Source organism: Synchiropus splendidus, chromosome 16, assembly GCF_027744825.2.
Source record: "Synchiropus splendidus isolate RoL2022-P1 chromosome 16, RoL_Sspl_1.0, whole genome shotgun sequence".
NCBI classification, from domain to species: domain Eukaryota; kingdom Metazoa; phylum Chordata; class Actinopteri; order Syngnathiformes; family Callionymidae; genus Synchiropus; species Synchiropus splendidus.
In genome coordinates this window covers 13,506,870-13,525,443 of record NC_071349.1, presented here as the reverse complement: position 1 = coordinate 13,525,443, position 18,574 = coordinate 13,506,870, and the positions used below count along the sequence as shown (strand labels likewise).

At 45.2% G+C, this 18,574-nt stretch overlaps 3 protein-coding genes across 5 annotated transcripts; 2 read left to right on the top strand and 1 right to left on the bottom strand.

Moving 5' to 3' along the window:
* Positions 1–925: 925 nt before the first annotated feature.
* chrm5a (cholinergic receptor, muscarinic 5a) lies at positions 926–6,632 on the top strand. Of its 2 annotated transcripts, none has more exons than XM_053845747.1 (2): positions 926–1,331; positions 4,442–6,632. In XM_053845747.1, the coding sequence occupies exons 1-2, from the start codon at positions 1,325–1,327 to the stop codon at positions 6,016–6,018; spliced, it is 1,584 nt and encodes a 527-aa protein (XP_053701722.1). In that variant the 5' UTR covers positions 926–1,324; the 3' UTR covers positions 6,019–6,632. The 2 variants fall into 2 exon arrangements, with proteins under 2 accessions (XP_053701722.1, XP_053701721.1); XM_053845746.1 differs by lacking the exon at positions 926–1,331 and adding an exon at positions 2,503–2,603.
* A 301-nt stretch (positions 6,633–6,933) lies between these two features.
* Positions 6,934–8,182, bottom strand: zgc:194887 (uncharacterized protein LOC571819 homolog). The gene is made up of 2 exons (XM_053844619.1): positions 8,038–8,182; positions 6,934–7,628 (listed from the first exon to the last, which is right to left on the bottom strand). Exons 1-2 carry the CDS (start codon positions 8,180–8,182, stop codon positions 6,934–6,936), a joined length of 840 nt encoding a protein of 279 aa, XP_053700594.1.
* Positions 8,183–8,973: 791 nt separating this feature from the next.
* Positions 8,974–18,574, top strand: acp7 (acid phosphatase 7, tartrate resistant (putative)). Of its 2 annotated transcripts, XM_053845750.1 has the most exons (14): positions 8,974–9,312; positions 9,427–9,553; positions 9,830–10,030; positions 10,089–10,271; positions 11,196–11,221; positions 11,621–11,718; positions 15,590–15,652; positions 15,733–15,847; positions 15,909–16,022; positions 17,293–17,359; positions 17,614–17,681; positions 17,747–17,818; positions 18,207–18,344; positions 18,412–18,572. In XM_053845750.1, the coding sequence occupies exons 2-14, from the start codon at positions 9,445–9,447 to the stop codon at positions 18,475–18,477; spliced, it is 1,320 nt and encodes a 439-aa protein (XP_053701725.1). In that variant the 5' UTR covers positions 8,974–9,312; positions 9,427–9,444; the 3' UTR covers positions 18,478–18,572. The 2 variants fall into 2 exon arrangements, with proteins under 2 accessions (XP_053701725.1, XP_053701723.1); XM_053845748.1 differs by lacking the exon at positions 8,974–9,312 and having other exon boundaries at positions 9,319–9,553; positions 18,412–18,574.

Sequence of the window (18,574 nt, the reverse complement as noted above, 5' to 3'; positions counted from 1 at the left end):
TCTGTCACGCCGGCGGGAGGCTTATCTACCCGGCCACGTCAGGGTCCGCGCCGGAGCACAAAGGCAGCGGCGGTGTTTTATGGTAGAGCCCCAACACTGTTTCAACACTGGCGGTGATAACAAGAGGCTGCTCACACAAAAGCTGCAGGGCTAATTAATGACTTGTGGGAAATGTCACGTCTGGTTTGTAGTCCGGAGGAAGACAAGGCAATGTCGTGGGTACGGTATGAATGATGAAGTAGGCTGCGCAGCCGACAAGTTGAAAAAGCTTTATTTCACAGTAGCCTTCCGTCCAGACGTGTCACCAACAGACACGTTGGCTCCAGCATGCTCTTGTTCTGTCATGGCTGTGGTCTACTGTCACCAGGGAGGGAGGAGATGGTCATGAAAAATTTAGCTCTACTTCTTCTTCCCTGTAAAATGCCATCATTGGACTGTAAATGAAGGTCTTTTTGGGTTATGGTCTCATTTGATTTTAGAATCCAAATATTCTGAGAGTAACATTCTCACATTTTTGGAAATATCGCTTGTTTTGTCATTGTATTGTTTTGTTCTTATCATTGTGGTCCATTCCTGCTACATGCTCACTTCTATCTCAAGCCAATATCAATAGTGGGAAACAGCCTCCGCGCTGAAAATTAGCACTTGGAAATCAATTTGGAATCACTTATTATCGGCCGCTCGTGTAATATATTCAATGCCTCGAGGCTTACGACGTTCGCAAGCTCTTGGAAATAACAAGAATATTCCGACAGCGCAGAAAAGTCAGTGTAGAGCGCGTGAAAGTCCTTGTACTTTCCCTCCATCCATCGAGCAAGAGGATGGGTCTCGTCCTCCCCCCCTCCCCCCCCCCCTCCTGTTTTAGCGTCCACCTTCTCCTCAGCACCTCCTCTTCCTTTTTACACTCTTTGGTCGGAGCTGCATGTTCACTGTCCCGAGACATGATGAAGCGTTCACCCCTGTGGGAATCTCTCCTCCCGCGTCAGCTGCATCTGTCAGCCCGAGCGGCTGCAGCAGCGGCTCAGACCTTCTGATTCACCCAGAGAAAAGTTCTGTCCCGTCTTTGAAGAGGATGCCGCTCAACTTCAGGATACCCACCCGGACGCACCAAGGACCGCGGGACTGATCCCTCCCCGCGCGATGATGACTCCGTCCTGTTGGAGAGCCCCTGCTTTCCTCCGCTCTGCTGCCGCCGTGACACAGCCGACTGGATTGGTCTGCCACCTCTGCCCTCTCCGCGCCGGTGTTGTGATCCTGTTTCCCACACTGCACTTGACCCGAGGCAAAACAATAGGATTAACTTCACAAGAGGAAGCTGTCACAGATGAAGCGTGAGTTGGTTTCATTCGTCTCTGTGTTCGAACCGGTCCAACATTCACTTTAAAGCTCAGAGGCATGACCTGAATCTGAGGGCGGAATTGTGTCATGTGTGCACAAGTGCATGTCTGAAGGTCTCCGCATGTATTTTTAATGTTGCCTTTTACCATAATGAACAGAGAGTGCGCATCCGAAAACGCCATCCGTGCCTCTGCTCTTCTGGAAGACTTGCTCTGTGTAGGCAAGAACACCCGTCAGCATCATTAAAAACGGAATCTGCCCACTTCCCACCGTGGAATTACGATGTTGGAGGTGATGGATTCCACCTCTTGCTGGCGGATGAAGTGACAAACAAGGGAGGATGGTGTGACGCGCTGAAGCGTGGTTTCAACAAGCGGTCTCCGTGGAGCGAGTGTTGAAACGCACTCTGGTTTGGTCTCTCACGTACCACTGGGCGGATTTTCCAAGAAATCTAGGAGTGAGCCAAATATAAGTGAAAGATTGTTCGTATTAGTAGCACATCTAAAGTAGTTAAAATGATTTATTAATCGCAGTTATTGATCTCTTTCATTTTTATATATTAATAATTCATTTGGAAAACAATGTTTTATTTGAACATTTTATTTGGTCCAATAGTATTAGTATTAGTAGCATTTTTTCTGCTCTTACTTTCCCTTCTATTTCAAGTAACAGGCAGTTGGGGTGATTTCTCTGCTCAGGTGTCGACTACCCAGCTGAGGCCGAGCTCTTGTGGCGAGGGATTCGTCTGCAAATTCACCCCTGTAGCAACCTTTCACAGCTGTGGGCCGACATGGGTCCCCAATTACCTGGAAGTATGGCTTTGGTCTCGCCCCAGCTTTAGCGTTTCATTAATTCTTGTCAGGGTACGGGGAGAACAATGACTCATAAACAGAGCGGGGATTAATCGCTTCACAGGAAATTCACAGGAAAGTTGGAAGTAGCTCCAGGTGACCTTGCACAGTTTTGTCCTTGGGGGATCACAAGTGACTGAGGCAGGGGAGATGGAAGGCTGTGTTGGGTTCTCCAGTCCTCATGGTCACTGTCTCGACGCAGAGCTTTGGTTTGACCTTCGGTCTGACCTTTGGTTTGATGGAGCAGAGCCTCAACTTTCTTCTCTAAGGTTCGCATCTCTAAACGAAGATCCCAAATGGGCATGGGATGGAGACGAGGCTGGCTTCGTTCAAAGCCCAAAATAGTCCTGGATTCTCTTCTAAAATGCATTTCGGCAGTCATAACAGACTGCTTCTGTTTGATGGATGGAAAATGTAAGTTTAAAAATAGAGTTTTCTCATCGCTGCGGCGCTTCCACCCTGATGTTTAACTCCACTTATATTTGATAATTCTGGTAGTTACTGAAATGTGATTAACTGTGTTTAATTCTTTATAAATATAACAATGATTTTCATTCTTTTACTTCATGGTGTAACTTAAACATAGGGTTCATTCAAAGGAGGTGACGGGAACCTAACCAATACCCCGACTTCCCGCAGTCAGTGTTTCGCTCTGTCGTCTGACCAGCGTTGCTCCAGATTGCTTGGTCCCACGTGCTGAGATCTCCAGTATGGGTCAGCGGCCTGACTAGTCCATGCACCGCGCCAAAGACCTGTAGGCTGATGTAAATAACGGCACCAACTAACCACGCTGCTTTTTCCTTTCATTCCTTCCTGGTGCAAATGCCACACTCTCATATTACTTTGCAAAGAGTGGCGTAAAGGTTACATACGGCTCTAAGGCCCTGGTGGAGAGCGCAGCAATAGCAGGTTGCCAGGACGGCCTCAGGAATCTACCCCGGAGAGGGAAGTCAGGGGAGGAGCTGTACCACTGATTCTGTCCTCTTTGGCCAGTAACTAGAACAAGGGTCCGCATCAGATCAGGGAAAATAGCTGCTGATCTATGTCGTCTTCCCTGGCTTCATGTCCGTTTCGCAGCACTTCTCTGTGTGAAGTCTTGTTTTCTCAAATCGTTGCCTCTTTTCTCCTCAATATTATGTACGTACACGTGACTTTGCAGTTCTACTGTCACTGCAGCTCAACAGATATTTAGAAAGGGGAACAAAATAACCATATTTTCTATTAATAGACTCCATAGTTGCTCTGCCCTCTGAGCCTCCAGTGTGCCACTTCGACAGTTTCTGCTTCGAATGAGAAGCTATTCGTAGCTCTGCACTCTCAAGACAGAATATACCTTTAGTGTCTTTAGTGGGGTGATCATGAATCATCCTCCTTCGATCCGTGAATATGTTTCCTGAACAGGGTTGTTGTTTTTGTGCCGGGGGCCTGGAGTCCTGACAGTTGTTTTGAGAGAAGTGCTATTAAATACAGACATAATTGTGAGGCACAAAAGACTGTATTTGTTATATTGTGTTGAAGAATGAAACCAGTAACACGGGTTAAAAGCCGTGTTACTGGTTTTTAACTCAATTTCAGCAGTAAACATACTTAAATTTTCTTGTCTTTCACGAAGCTAACAGTGTTTTCTGGAGATTCAGCAAAAATGCAAAAAAAAAATCTCAATATTATCACGTCAAAAGTGTTTGTTTTGCTTCTTAAATTCTTAAAAGTGGCCTGACACCTTTTTATTTGTATTTATTTATTTTTATTCTCTTAGTTTAATTTTCACATACAGACACATAGATATATTGTACGTATACATATTGATATTTTACTATACATATATTTATTTTTATTTTATTTTATTTTTCACTGTAAATAAGAGGGCGGGAAACGTAATTTCAGTTTTTTAGTATCACCCTACTTGAAAATGACAATAAAAATCTTGAATCTTGAATCTTGTATAAGAAGATATTTTCGACACGAGGAAGCCATTTTTCTTCTTTTGTATCGTCACTTGTCACTGTGAGAGTTTGATTCTATATTTTTGTTGCCATCTGTAGATGTGTAGCATACTCATTTAATATGTACTTTAATATGTCTCTGCATGTGGATATGTATTTTATCAACGTAAAAGAAGCCAATAACATTAAACAAACGAGGGATGTAAGTTAATCCCTCAAGTGCTTTGGTTACAAATGTCGCCCCCTTGTGGAAAAACCTGGAACCTCCGCTGTCAATGTGCCTGATCTGGTGCCGTCTTTGTGTTGCAGTCGGGGCTCGGATGGATCCCAGTAAACACAAGACCATGGAAGTGAGGAACAGTCTGAACTCCAGCGCGAACGCCACTTCCATGGACGTCCGGCAGGTCACTCACAGTCTCCTGGAGGTCGTCTCCATCGCCACCGTGTCAGCCGTGGTCAGCCTGATCACCATCGTGGGGAACGTCCTGGTGATGGTGTCCTTCAAGGTCAACAGTCAGCTCAAAACTGTCAACAATTACTACCTTCTGAGCCTGGCGGCGGCCGACCTCATCATTGGCGTCTTCTCCATGAATCTGTACACGTCCTATATTCTCATGGGCTACTGGGCTCTCGGGAACCTGGCCTGCGATCTGTGGCTCGCCCTGGACTACGTGGCCAGCAACGCCTCGGTCATGAACCTGCTGGTGATCAGCTTCGACCGGTATTTCTCCATCACCAGGCCTCTGACCTACCGGGCCAAGCGGACCCCCAAAAGAGCGGGCATCATGATCGGTCTGGCCTGGCTGGTGTCGCTGGTTCTGTGGGCCCCGCCCATCCTGTGCTGGCAGTACTTTGTCGGGAAGAGGACAGTGCCTGAGCGACAGTGCCAGATCCAGTTCTTCTCCGAGCCGGTCATCACTTTTGGGACGGCCATCGCAGCCTTCTACATCCCAGTCTCCGTCATGACAATCCTGTACTGCCGCATCTACAAAGAGACGGAGAGGAGGACCAAAGATCTGGCCGAGCTTCAGGGCACCAGCTGCTCGGCCGAGTCGGCAGCCGCGCAGCCGCAGAAGACCATCGTCAGATCTTGTTTCAGCTGCAAACTTCGGTCGGCATCGCACGAACGGAATCAGGCCTCATGGTCGTCGTCGACTCGGAGCCACGCTGCTCGCACAACAACCGCGAGTGACGAGTGGTCCAAAGCTGGTCAGCTGACCTCCTGCAACAGCTACGCCTCCTCTGAAGACGAGGATCGACCCGTCTCCCCGAAAACCTTCCGTTCCTCCTTCCCGGACCAGGAGAACGGCAAAGACGCAAAGCAGCTCAGGACCTACGAGGACGACCGCTTCTTCCAAACGCCGCCCAAAAGCAGCTCGCAAAAAAGTGGCAAGTGCGTGTCGTACAAGTTCAAACCAGTCGTGAAGGACGTTCAGGTGGATCTCCAGAGCAAGAACGGCGACTCCAAAACGGGCTCCTCGACGTTCTCGTCGGCAGAGTCTGTGAGCGCCCCCTCTACTGCCAAACCCTTGGACGCGTCGCTGAAAAACCAGTTGACCAAGCGGAAGAGGATGGTGCTGATTAAGGAGAGGAAAGCGGCTCAGACGCTCAGCGCCATCCTGCTGGCCTTCATCCTGACGTGGACGCCTTACAACATCATGGTGCTCATCTCCACCTTCTGCTCGGACTGCATCCCCGTTTCACTGTGGCACCTGGGCTACTGGCTCTGCTACGTCAACAGCACCGTCAACCCCATGTGCTACGCGCTGTGCAACAAGACTTTCCAAAAGACCTTCCGCATGCTGCTGCTCTGCCAGTGGAAGAGGAAACGGACAGAGGAGAAACTTTATTGGTGCGGACAGAACCAAATGGCCAAAGTTACGTGAAACCTGCGTTTTCATGTACTGTAAAATAGATTCTTTTGTACATTCTAGCCGGCAAATCACAACATATTTGATCTGTTCCTGGCAATGTAAATACATCTGAGTTGTAAAGTTGAACCAATAACGCCCAACGAAAGACGTTTAATCGGCAACATTTTTGCTTTTGCATCGTCTCGCCGCAGTGGTTTAGATCAGGTCAGAGGAGGCGCATTGCTTTGCTGCTGTTTCTGTGACGAAAACGCATCTTTTTGGAATCGAAGCTACACTTTCAAGGGCTAACAAGTCCGGTTCCGATGTCGCTGGAGAGTACGATCCTCGAAGGCTTCCACACGTGCCATGGCCGCTCGCTCATCATTCTACTGCAACATATCAGTGTTTGGAAAAGATGATTCTCAGGATGTCGGTGTTGTGATGTGGCAAAGCTGAACCTGTTTTCGTCAAGTGTTTTGTGCTCACTGTGAACAGGCAAAAGTACGGGAAATAAAAAAAACACCACACAATGAAGCTGAAAATGGTATTAAACAGTATTTGTTTTGGTAGTCGTGTCATTTGGAATAAAAATGCTATCATTGTATCAAATTTGGTTTTCATTCAGTTCACTTTTTTTCAGTGAGTTATTACACTTATTTTTTCCTCATTTGGCACAATTTGTCTGTCTCTGTTGAGATAAACTAGGGAAAATACATATAATTATGGAATATATTTAAATAGTTATGTCCGCGTGTTTTTGTTCTCTTTATTTTTCCCTGTGTATTTCCTCTTTTATCACCTTTTGAATTACAAATTTCTGGCTTTTACTCAGCAAATAAAGATCAGAAATAAGATGTACTATGTGGAGAAGTGGAGCCTGAGGAAGGCCAGGTGGATGACCAAGTTCGGCGGACGGTTTCTGGACTTTAATCTCAGCATGTCTGCTCCTCAGAGTTCGTCCTTCTTGCAGTCCTCTCTGTGGACCACCTTCACGGTGTCCGAGGGTCTCACCATCATCCAGGCGTACTTGCACAGACGCTCCTTGTTGCAGTCCTGCTGCCAGTAGATGACGTTGCTGCGGTTCAGGTTGGCCCCCGCGCATGCGTCGTACCACCACCCGCCCCCTGCCACACCCTGGAACTCCAACCTGGCGCAGTTTTTAAAATAGTTATCGTTGTCTCGGTCTTTGGTTGTGAACTTCTGGTTGTCGTGGAGGTAGTTCTCGGTGTCCTGGGTCAGGGCGTCCAGAGCCGTTCCCTGGAACAGGCCCAGTCGCAGTCTGTAAGCCGACGCTTCATTTTCCACCAGGAAAGGGTCGTATTCGCCGGTCTTCGTAACAGCGTCCTGGTCGACCAGCTTCACGCCCAGCTTGTAGCGGCCTGGGCCACGTGTGAGCTGGTGCAGGTGTTCGTTCCCGAGCCAGTGATCCCCTGTGAGGTCACCGAAGCCGCGCTTGTATTCGGCCCAGGTCCGGTCGAAGTTGGTGCTGCTGTTGTTGGTGATGTGCTGCACGACCGTCCAGCCGCCCTCCTGCATGGCGCAGTAGACCACGATGGGGGAGCCGCCCGGTTGGATCAAGTACACGCCGTCCCTGGCCCGTCCCGATGACGTCATCAACATGTCAAAGCAGTCTCTGGGGGGCACTGTGGGGCGAGAGGAGTAAGGAGGTCATGTGACCAGAACATACTTCGATTTAATGTTCAGGAAATATTGATAACGGGACAAGGATGAATGCTATCAACGATACTTCATACGCAGAAAACAGTCTCAATGCAGTGTAATAAGCAAGTGTTGATATTATAGCAGATTCAATTCCAACGCCCCTCCCAAAAACCTTTATCAATTATTACTCATTTATTGCGCATATTGGAAGAGTTTGATTAAACAGCGCCCTCTACCGTCTTTAGGTGGGAATTACCCGGCTATACTATATTTTTTCAATATTAAGTTATTGAATCGTCAAACGTGTTTATGACGCACATACAACTGATGTGGAGGAACAAACAGGCTGTTGCAGCATCTCTGTGAGCAGACAAAAGTGAAGACTTGTACCTCTCATTCCGCGGTTTAAAACCAGGTGGCGCTGATCAGGAGGGAGAAGGTCGATGTTCTCAGCCTCCAGATGTGGAGGGTCAGCTTCAGACGCACAGACCAGCAGCAGCAGTCTGACCAGTGCACACAGTTTGGCAGACTCCATCCTCAGCCCTCGACCGATGCAGGGTCAACGCTGGTTCAATAAAGACAACGTGACATTTCAGGAAGCGCATTTAACTTATCGTCCTTCAGATCTCCTTCCTTTTTTCCTTCCGTATGGCGGTGACAGAATGAAAGTCTCACTTGCAAACAAGGCTGCAGCTTCTGAGAAGTAGTTTCTCTTCGTCTGTGGTGGACTTCGGACTCAGGTTCATATCATTATCTGTGTCATTGAGATAAGCCCACGTGTAAAATGCTGAGATATGAGCGGCACATAGCGACGCCAAAATGTAATCACGCTGAAAGGCAACGAGGCTGAAGTCCAGGTGGAACAGAAAGCTCCCAGCTGCTGTGCTGAAGAAAATGTATTAGGATTTATGAGGCAAATAAAAGTGTACAGTGAATCGACTTCGTGTTTAATAGTTGAGCATCCGCATGTTAAAAGTAAAAATGTAATTTAAAACCCAAAGTTAGTCAGTGAAATCAATCTATTTATGCAGTCAATCTGATTCCAGAATAGAAAAATAAAAATAGTGTCAGGTTATTACAGTATCATCACATATTTCATTCAAGATGTAACGTGAATAGTGATATTAATTACCCAAACAAAAAGGCAAGAGCGTGTGTTCAATTAAAAAAAAATCTTTCTCAAAGATAAATTAACGTTTATTTATTTTGCGAGATATTATTCCACAAATATTTCTATTTAGAATAAAATATTTCTTACTCACACACAAAATCCCGGCGCAATAAAGACTTCACTTCCCAGAATGCACTTACACCGTCCTTCCGCCTAGTGACGTATGAGGAACTCAATCAAAACATCGAATGGTTGACGGTGTTTTTCCAAATATTTGCAAATAGTTTGGTCGGTCCGGAAACGTTTTAAATAATTACATCAATTCTTAATTTGAATTAGAACATCATAACTATTGCAATTCCTTATTCACTTCAGTTGCTTGTTGTTCGCACTGCATATTCGACTAGTTTTACTTTCGCAGTCGTTGTTTTTGAAGCTTTTAACGTGTTTATTGACCGTAAGATCGTGAAAATATCAACTCTTGTGTGACTCTTCGGTTGTTCTTCAGTTTCCTCCTGTTTGACCTCAAGTGAAGGGCATGTGAAGTGACGGAGGTATGATTTATTAGCAGTCATTGTCCAAAACTCTCGAGTGTCATGTGATGTTGTGTATAAAGTCTCATGTCACGTGATAGCTCGGTCATGTCTGTGTTCCCCTGGATCAACCAGATCTCCTGCATAGTCAAAATGCTGCTGGTGTTTGAGGTGATATTCTTGCTGAGTGTCGGGCCCCTGTTAGTGCTGAGCGTCCCCCCAATATGGACCCAGCCGGAGCAAGTGCACCTCTCCTACCCAGGTGAGTTCAGTGCACAGGTTTATAGTGACATTAGTGTGAGAAGTCTGAAGTCATAATGCTCTACAGGATCAATATTCTATTTCTCTCAATTGTTTTATATAGCTATAACAACTCCAGGTTGTTGTTGCACTTGACTGGCATTTTAGTTTTTTGTATAGTTTAATGCTACTTTGTAAAGAGTCTAATAAACCCCTGAAAGTCTGCCGTGTTGAACGAATGCATTGTGTAACGTGACATTTTCAGCAGGTCTTGTTATTTATTTATTTTTTTCCGCAGGAGTTCCTGGGTCCATCATGGTGACCTGGACCACCTTCAATATGTCCGACACCACAGTGGAGTACGGTCTGCTGGGGAGTCGAGTGTTTGAGTTCACCGCCTCAGGAAACGTCTCTCTGTTCGTGGACTCTGGAAGCGAGAAGAGGAAGCTATACATCCACCGAGTGATGATCGTGGACCTCAAACCTGCTGCCACCTACGGTGAGTGCAGCCTCTCTGGTCTGCTCTGCCCACAGTGACAGCACTTGTTTGATTCCAGTCTACCACTGTGGAGGAGAGCAGGGCTGGAGTGAAGTCTTCTCCTTCAATGCTCTGAATGACAGCGCCACCTTCAGTCCCAGGTTCGCGCTGTACGGAGATTTGGGTAATGAGAACCCCCAGTCTCTTGCTCGGCTGCAGAAGGAGTCACAGCTTGGAATGTATGATGTCATCCTGCACATTGGTAAGACTGAGACGCCATTGAACAACAAAGTCATCAAAAACCAGACCGAAATATGTTTACATTTTGGTTATTCATCTTTCATTTTTTAAATGTAATCATACATTCCAAATGAGGTATATTTTCATGTACAGTTTATTGTTAATGTCCTTTTTGATTTAAAAATATCTTTTTTTTTTACATTTCTGTCTAAAGATTCCTGTTTAAGTTTGTTTTTACCTTGCTATTATATTTTCCCCATATTTTGTTCACTAATTTCAGAGTGATATTTCACCTAGGATATACAAATGTAACGAAAAATAACATACATACAGTTATCAACTGACATTTGTATAAAGTATTTTATGACATTTCTATATATGTTTTTTCCAATATTAGTAATATAAGTAAGTATTTTTTGTAGTTCCCTCTTCATTTTTTTCACAAGTCTTTTGCACATATTTTGAAATTACTTGTATATATTTTTAAGATTTTTAAAGATATTTCTCACAATTTTTTTCAACAATGGCTATGTACCTATGAAACATTTTCTTCTCTTTATCCTATTTTACCCATCCATCCATTTTTCAAACAGCATTTTATATCTGACAAAAGAGCTTATATTATACTTTATACCTGTTGAACAGCAGGCTTCTTGCACATTTTGTAAATATTTTTTGTTTTTGTCAGTTTTAATTTTTCTATCTTAAACAAAAAAGTTTTATTTTATCACTGAACAAAATATTACACTTTCTTTTCTTATTTGAATCAAATAAACTTGATAAAAATATATTTTTAGATAGATTTATGTGTTCACATTTTAGCTATTTTCGATCCTTGATAGACATTTTATTCCAGGTATTATTGTTATAAGTTGATCTTCATAAATTTGTTGGCAGTTAAGAAAATGTTTTCATATGTCATGAAACTCTTTCTTCTAATTCACAGGTGACTTTGCATACGACATGCATGAGGTACGTACTTGTCACTTCAGTTCAACTCCTCTGAAAGCAAACGTGCCACGTGACCAACTCTTCCAGCGCTGTGTTAATTCCTCGCTGACAGACGTGATAAGACATTCAGTGTTTCTCTTTCTCTCTCAGCCAAAGTGCATGACTGCCTTGTTATTAATAAGCGCGGCGGCTCTCCGCTGTGGTCCAGACGCTGCAGCATTAGTCCCATTACTGTGTAACTCAGTAAGGTCGTGGTGAAAGATGGCGTCTAGTAAAGAGCCCAAATCTTAAGTCTTAATCACATAAAAACCTGAAGCTGTCACCTCTGATTTCTTCATCTCTGGCTCGCTTTTCCCCAAAATGAATAACCTAAGTATGAGAATAGAGTTTATTGAGCCTGCATGATGTGCTGTGTTCCAGGATAACGGCAGGATTGGAGACCAGTTTATGAGGCAGATCCAGTCCATCGCAGCCTACGTGCCCTACATGACCTGCCCCGGCAACCATGAGAGCGCCTAGTAAGTTACAGCGGCCGGGGGGAAAGTCCTCTGCGAGGTCTTCCAACAACAACGCGTGTCGCCGTCGACTTGCCTCTCAGCATTTACACAGATGGGAACTATTTTCATCGGAAAGGCGGGAAAAGTGTCAGGCATCTAGAACCTCTCCAACATAAACGTTGGTCTCTCCGGGAATCAACAACCTCACGGTCGGTGTTAAGCTCCCAGGAGGCTGCAGTGGAAACAGCCTGTGCTGTTTAACCTCCAAGTTTGTTGACAGTTTTCACGCTCTCATTCAGAAGGTGTGGACAGTAACTGAACACTGAACTGCTATTGCTATCATCACAGGAAACACCTCGAGTACTTAGATTTATTCAATAGCATTTTACATTTTTCAAAGTTGTGTTTATTTCATTATTTCAAGAAGCAACCTTTTATTCTTTCACGTTTTCTTTTTTTGTCATTTCCCCTTGGAATTCCCTTTTTTGGATATTTGTTTCCCTGAAAATCAAAAATAGAAATCTTAAATCATGTTTTCATCATCTTTCCCACTTTATTTTTGAAATTATTTAATAGTTTAAGAGAGAAAACTAATTAAAAACAAAATAAAAACACAATATTATATATCCATTTTTGTTGATGGTTTTCATAACACATTCCATAAATATTGCACACGTCCTCTTATGTTTTCTTAACTGTGTATATTATTTTTTAATTGTGTTGACAGTCACCCCTTTAATAAATTATGTTTTTTTCTTAAAAAAAGAACTGCTAAAAATTCAGAAAACAATATATTATTATTATTGTTGTTGTTTTTTTTTTTTAATTAACGTCATTTACTGAGGGGATGACTGTCAATACAATAAAATAAAGATGTAATATAAAGTTATTTCACTTTATCTTCTTTTTATGTAGCAGCAATATCACAGTGTAAATATTATTTATTACACCTACTGTATGCACTTCTTTCTCTCTGTGCTTCTGAACAGTAGTTTCTTCATCTTGTCTGATCCCAGCGTTCAATCTCCTACTGGAACACATTTGCTGCGTTTATTTCCTTCCTCTCTGCCATTTTAATGCCTAAACAGATTATTGTGAGGGTCAAAATATTTCCCCCGCATCATGTCCTCCCCCGGCCCTGTCATGTGACCAGCGCCTGTGCTTCATTAAGAAGCGACAAACAGAAGTCTCTTTTCCTTGGCGCCGCTCTCTGACATGAGAAGCTAATATCAATATCCAGGGCCGCTGTTACATAACCGAAGCTCCGCCGCTCCACCGCAGCGTGTATTTAGTTCTGTGGTGTTTTCCAAAGAGTCCTCCTGCATCTGGGCCCTGAACGTGCGCCATGCTTTGTGTCGTCTTGCCGCGCTGGTATGCTTCTTTTTCCAACCTCAGCACGACACTAAAGAGCCACTGACAACGGGGCTGCAACACACAACTGCTACTGACTCCAAGTGTACAAATGTACAAGATTCATTTTGTAGTGGATGATACTGACTAGAGGTCATCATTTTATTTACTATTTTTAAGCCATTGTCCTTGTTTCCATTGCACCGAGAGGGGGCGCCTTAGTCTGACTTGGGCCCCTCATGGGGCCCCTGTTTCATAGTTCTCAGATGGACCAGTTACAGTACGTGAAGCCGACTTCTATCAAATAAAAAAACTATTTTTTTCAGAGGAAATATTTATCTCTGGGTGTGTTATGAATTCTCTATGGCGTCCCAAAATGTAAACAACACTAAACCGTCTGGGCTTTTTGGTTTACATTCCAGCAGTGTGTTTATTACCACACTGGGAGTCAGCTGGTTTATTTTTACTGATAAGCGACATCTAACCTTATCCAATTCCTTTTGCGTATTGCAATGCGCTTCCTTGCCGCCAGGTGGGAGTCTAAACCCACGTTAGCGCTGCCGCTCCACTTTATCAGCCAGCTAAAACCCCAAACGACTAAACGACAATTGGGAGATTTTGTCATTTTCCTACGAAGAATCTTGCTATTTAAGTGGGTTTATTGTTATCTGAGCCAACAGCAGGGGCTTCAGCTGAAGAGTTTGCAGTTGACCTGGGCCGGATTACTGCTCTGCCCTCAGCTCCTGCCTCCTGACCTGTGTCCACACCAGTGGCAAGGTCTTGTTTGTCGGAGACGCATTCAGCTTTAGTCTTTGTGATCCTCCTTTGCCATTTGACCCCTGATGTTCTCTCCTTACCTCCAACTGCACACTCACACAACCCCTCTCAATTAGAGAGGACTTCTCCAGCTCCAACTGCAGTGAAGCAACTCAAACAAACCAGTCTAGCAGAAGAAAAACACACGTGTGTCGAATTTGCTTTTGTTTTATTAGGGTTTAGCTTCATTTTTCCCCCCTCACACATGAATAAACCCTGCTGCACAATATGCGTGTGTCGTTGTGGCTCACAGGTTTATCTTTCATTGAAGTGGGAAGAACAAAAACAGGGATCGATAAAGGTGACGGAATCCACCTAAGGGTTCTGGTCCCCGACACAAGTCGTCTGCCCCAGCGAGGGTTTCCAGTTCAGTGGCTTCAAAATCTCTCAAAATCCTCTGCATTGATCTGTCGTGGTGAAGAAAAGAGCTGAGCCAAAAGACAAAGCTCAATATTAAGCGGTGGATTTCCACCCTCATCCGTGGTCATCGCCTCTGTAGTGAGCAACAGAGCAAGGGTTGGGAGCTGGACTCAGTACACTTCAATTCCTCAAGGATTTATGGGATTAAAATATAAGTATTTCATGTGATGAGAAACTATGCTACTCACCTCAGTGTATTCCAATGATATTCTTCCTCAATTTCAATAATAATTCCCTTTAAACGCTCTGAAAAAAGTGTGTTTCCGTAGAAACCATTGTGCATTTCACTCTGACGCCGTCTTACGTCAGCGCCAGCCTGCAGACTGAAACTGAATTGATCGATTGTTTGGCCCTAGCACCGAGAACATTGAGCTCCGCGTGTTTGTGCAAACACTCGGTGACTCACGTCGCCCGGCGTGATTCGATATGGTTACTCAGAGCTTCAGTGGAACCTCATAATGTTTTTCCTCCTCAGACTTGCCCCCGTAAATGTTCAGTCTTGCCCTGGCAGATGTGCCCTGACGTGACGGTCAGGTGAAGCTCGGGTCTGTTAACCCGCTCCTGTAAAAGTTCAAAGAGAGAAGGTCCGGCTTCTCAAGTGGTCGGAGGGACTTGGCTATTTTAGTCTTTCATTGCTTCCTTCAGTTAAGTGATGTTGCAGTGTTGCTTCTGCATGGTGTAACCCGCGGCACAGTGGTGCAGGCTCTTTGTTACGGAGGTCAGTACGACTCACAGTGTGTTGTCCAGACATTGCTGCTTCCGTCCCCAGCGCTGTCCATCACCACGACCTCCATCGGTGCTTTTGAAGCCTTCAAAACAGCATCCGTCCTCAACATGTTGGTTTTTAGAAAGCTATATATTCCATGTCTCCAATGACAAGCTTCTGCGGTGCTTCTACTCACTCATCCCGTCCCGACTCCACCCGGGCCATGTTGCTCAAATTTTGATTATCTGGCTGTGGACGCCGACCGCCAGTGGCGAGCGCGGAAAACCAGGCGCTGATGTCATCGGAGCCGGGTTCATGTTTTTCTCCTTTAATTAGTGGATGTAACCAAAGATCACTCGTGCACTTTTTTTTTTTTTTTAGAATTTTTCTACCACTAACATTAATACGGCACATGTGGTCCGAATCTGCTGCCAGCTGGAGGCCGTGTCTGATCACGTTTGTGCCATGTTCTTCTCACTGACAGCTGTAGAAACTATGGATCTGTCCACCTCAGATACTGGAGTTTTCAATGGGAAAATGATCTGGCTCATGACTCCTCCTAGTGGCTGTTGTGGCAGCTCACCTCTTCTTTGTTTACAGTAACTTCTCCAACTACAGAAATCGCTTCAGCATGCCCGGCAACACTGAGAGCCTGTGGTACAGGTGAGTACACATCTGACCTGCTGCTCATGCGTATGGAAACAGTAGGGTCATGTGACTAACTCACTAAAGCGACTCCACAGCTGGAACCTGGGGTCGGCCCACATCATCTCCCTCTCCACAGAGGTTTACTTCTATCTGGAGTACGGCGTGGAGCTTCTCTTCCAGCAGTACGAGTGGCTGAGGAGAGACCTGGAGGTGAGGGTGGACCACGCCATCTGTAAGTGTCTGGTCATTGTCTTGGTTTCTGTCCGTCAAGGAAGCCAACAAGCCGGAGAACAGAGCCCAGCGTCCGTGGATCATCACCATGGGACACCGACCCATGTACTGCTCCGATGACGACCACGACGACTGCACCACGTTTGACTCGTTCGTACGTAGTTTTTTTCTACTTAGAGTGGAAGATCTAGCTCTGAGAAGCACAGGGACACAGTCAATATAAAAACTAGAAAAATACCTTCTTTTAGCATTTGAAATATGATTGATGGCAATGGGCTCAATGGGACAGCAGGTGGCAGTAGTGGACATGCTCACATGACAAGCAAGCAAAGAGTTTCCTGAGGTCAACACTGGCCGATTCCCGGGATCAGATGTCTGTTCGGAACACCACCATCATGCTGTCTCTTCCCTGTCGAGTTTTCAGTGTTTACTAAAACTTTTGATGGAATTTCTTCATAAAAGTTTTGAGTTGTTTTGCTGACAGGTAGATGGATAAACCTGATAGTCCCCATAAAACAAATGTGAACAATTAATAAATAAAAAGATTAAAATAAATGAAGAGAAAAATGAAAATGTAAGGGGAGAAAACTCACTTTCAAGTCCTTAAAAAACTGAATTGATCATGTAAGAAGTGAACATAAAACTGTGACCTGCACAAACATGAAAAATAAATTTGACTCAAAAATGTCAGTAAAGACTAAAAACATTACCTCCACATGTAAATTGATAATAATGACAAACTCCACAGGCAAATCAACACTTAATAATTCAAGAATTAAAGAAGTAGAAAGAATAAAAACCGTGGATCTTTGTTGACACTCGAGTGAATATAATAAACTTGAGCCTGAGAATTAAAAACGCCTGAAAGTCTGGAAAAGTCACCTATAGAAAGCAACATGGAATCAAGTGGGTCAAAAAAACTTCCATCCAAGAAGGAGAATAAAAACTCACCTCAAAAAACTTTGGCAGTGGAGTGTGTGAGCTCTGGAAGAAGGTGAGGCGGCTGGTGTGTGTCAGAATAAGATCAAACATGGAAGCAAAACTGGAACTCATCGAAGCAACAGGTGAGTTAATAATGGGAGCGGATCAAAGTCCGAGCATCTGACTCGGTTCCCGCCTCGACTCCCTTCTGTTTCCTTGGCGTCCATCACACTGTTGTGGGGAGTTGTCTTCATTACATAAACAACATTAGAGGATTTGTTTTGCCGGCGCTGATGCCTGACAGTGTAACTGTCACCGATGGTTCACACGTGATTTTTGGGTCGACTCCTTTCAAAGCACGTTGAGCACGACGTGCCATCGCCGTGATTTGGACCAAATAGTTTCCACGCGCTCCTCGCCGCTGCTCTCTGTCGAGGCCGGCAGAGTGGAGCTGCTTTCTGAAGGTGTTGCAGGGATTCCTAACGTGGGCTTGTCCTCCTCAGGTCCGACGGGGTCGCAACGACACCAAGCCGCCCGCCCCGGGTCTGGAGGACCTCTTCTACCTCCACGGTACGACCCTGAGGTGTCACCACAGCTTACACAACCCCAGGCTCTGAAGAGAGCAGGACTGTGGTCTGGCTTCCTCACGGCTCCGCTGCTGCTGAGCTCTGATAAGCTTTTGTTGATGGAGTTTTGGCCGCTTCATTACACCGGCATTAGATCTGAGAAGGGCTGGATTTCACCGCAGAGTCTGTGAGGGATGTTTTTGGAAGGTGTTGTGTTTGTGCTCATGGAGGTCAGTGAAGGGACCGTCTCGTTGGCAGGCGTGGACCTGGAGCTGTGGGCGCACGAGCACACGTACGAGCGGCTCTGGCCCGTCTACGGCGACAAGGTGGCTTCTTGTTTGTTTTTTTTTAAGTCACTGCCCAGATACTCAACTGTTTCACTGCTGCTCAGGTGCAGAACGGGAGCAGGGAGCAGCCGTACGTGAACCCCAAAGCTCCGGTTCATATCATCACTGGATCGGCTGTAAGTTTAACTGGTGTTGGTGTTCACTCGTAGTTGTGGGCTTTAGGTCATGACCAGGGTTCTCACCGACACTGTTATTTCAATCTTACATGTTAGTAGAAGAGTTACGGTATAACTTTGTTTTGAACTGGGTAGTCAATTGCAGGATTTTACAGGGAAGGACAAGTATACCTACATGTCAGTGAAAGAGTTAAGAGTCTGTTTTGCAACTGAAGTCAAAGCAACATTAAAGATGGAGAAACGCACGACACAAGTGCAGATCAGGTTATGACAACTCACTCATGAAGAACAGTGGATGAAAGAAAACGGTGTCACACACACAGAAAACACAGCCTGAGAAATTAATTTCCCAGATGAAAGTGAGTGTTATCTGCTGACTCATGAACAGGGCTGCAGGGAACGAACCGACAGGTTCAATCCAAACCCTAAAGACTGGAGCGCCTTCCGCAGCACCGACTACGGCTACACGCGCATGCAGGTGGCCAACGCCACCCATCTGTACCTGGAGCAGGTCTCCGACGATCAGGTGAGCGCACGCCGGCGCCAGCGTGGGGAGCCGCGCTCGGCTGAGAACAAAACTCTGTGTGTTCCAGGACGGAAAAGTGATCGACAGCATTTGGGTGGTGAAGGAGAAGCACGGGTTCTCCGCCTGGTTCTGAAGCTGAGCGACGCACCTGAAGCGGCTTTAATCTTTGAAGAAATGATCATAATATTTTAATAAAAAACAGTTTGATTTGAATCCGTTTCCAGAAGCAT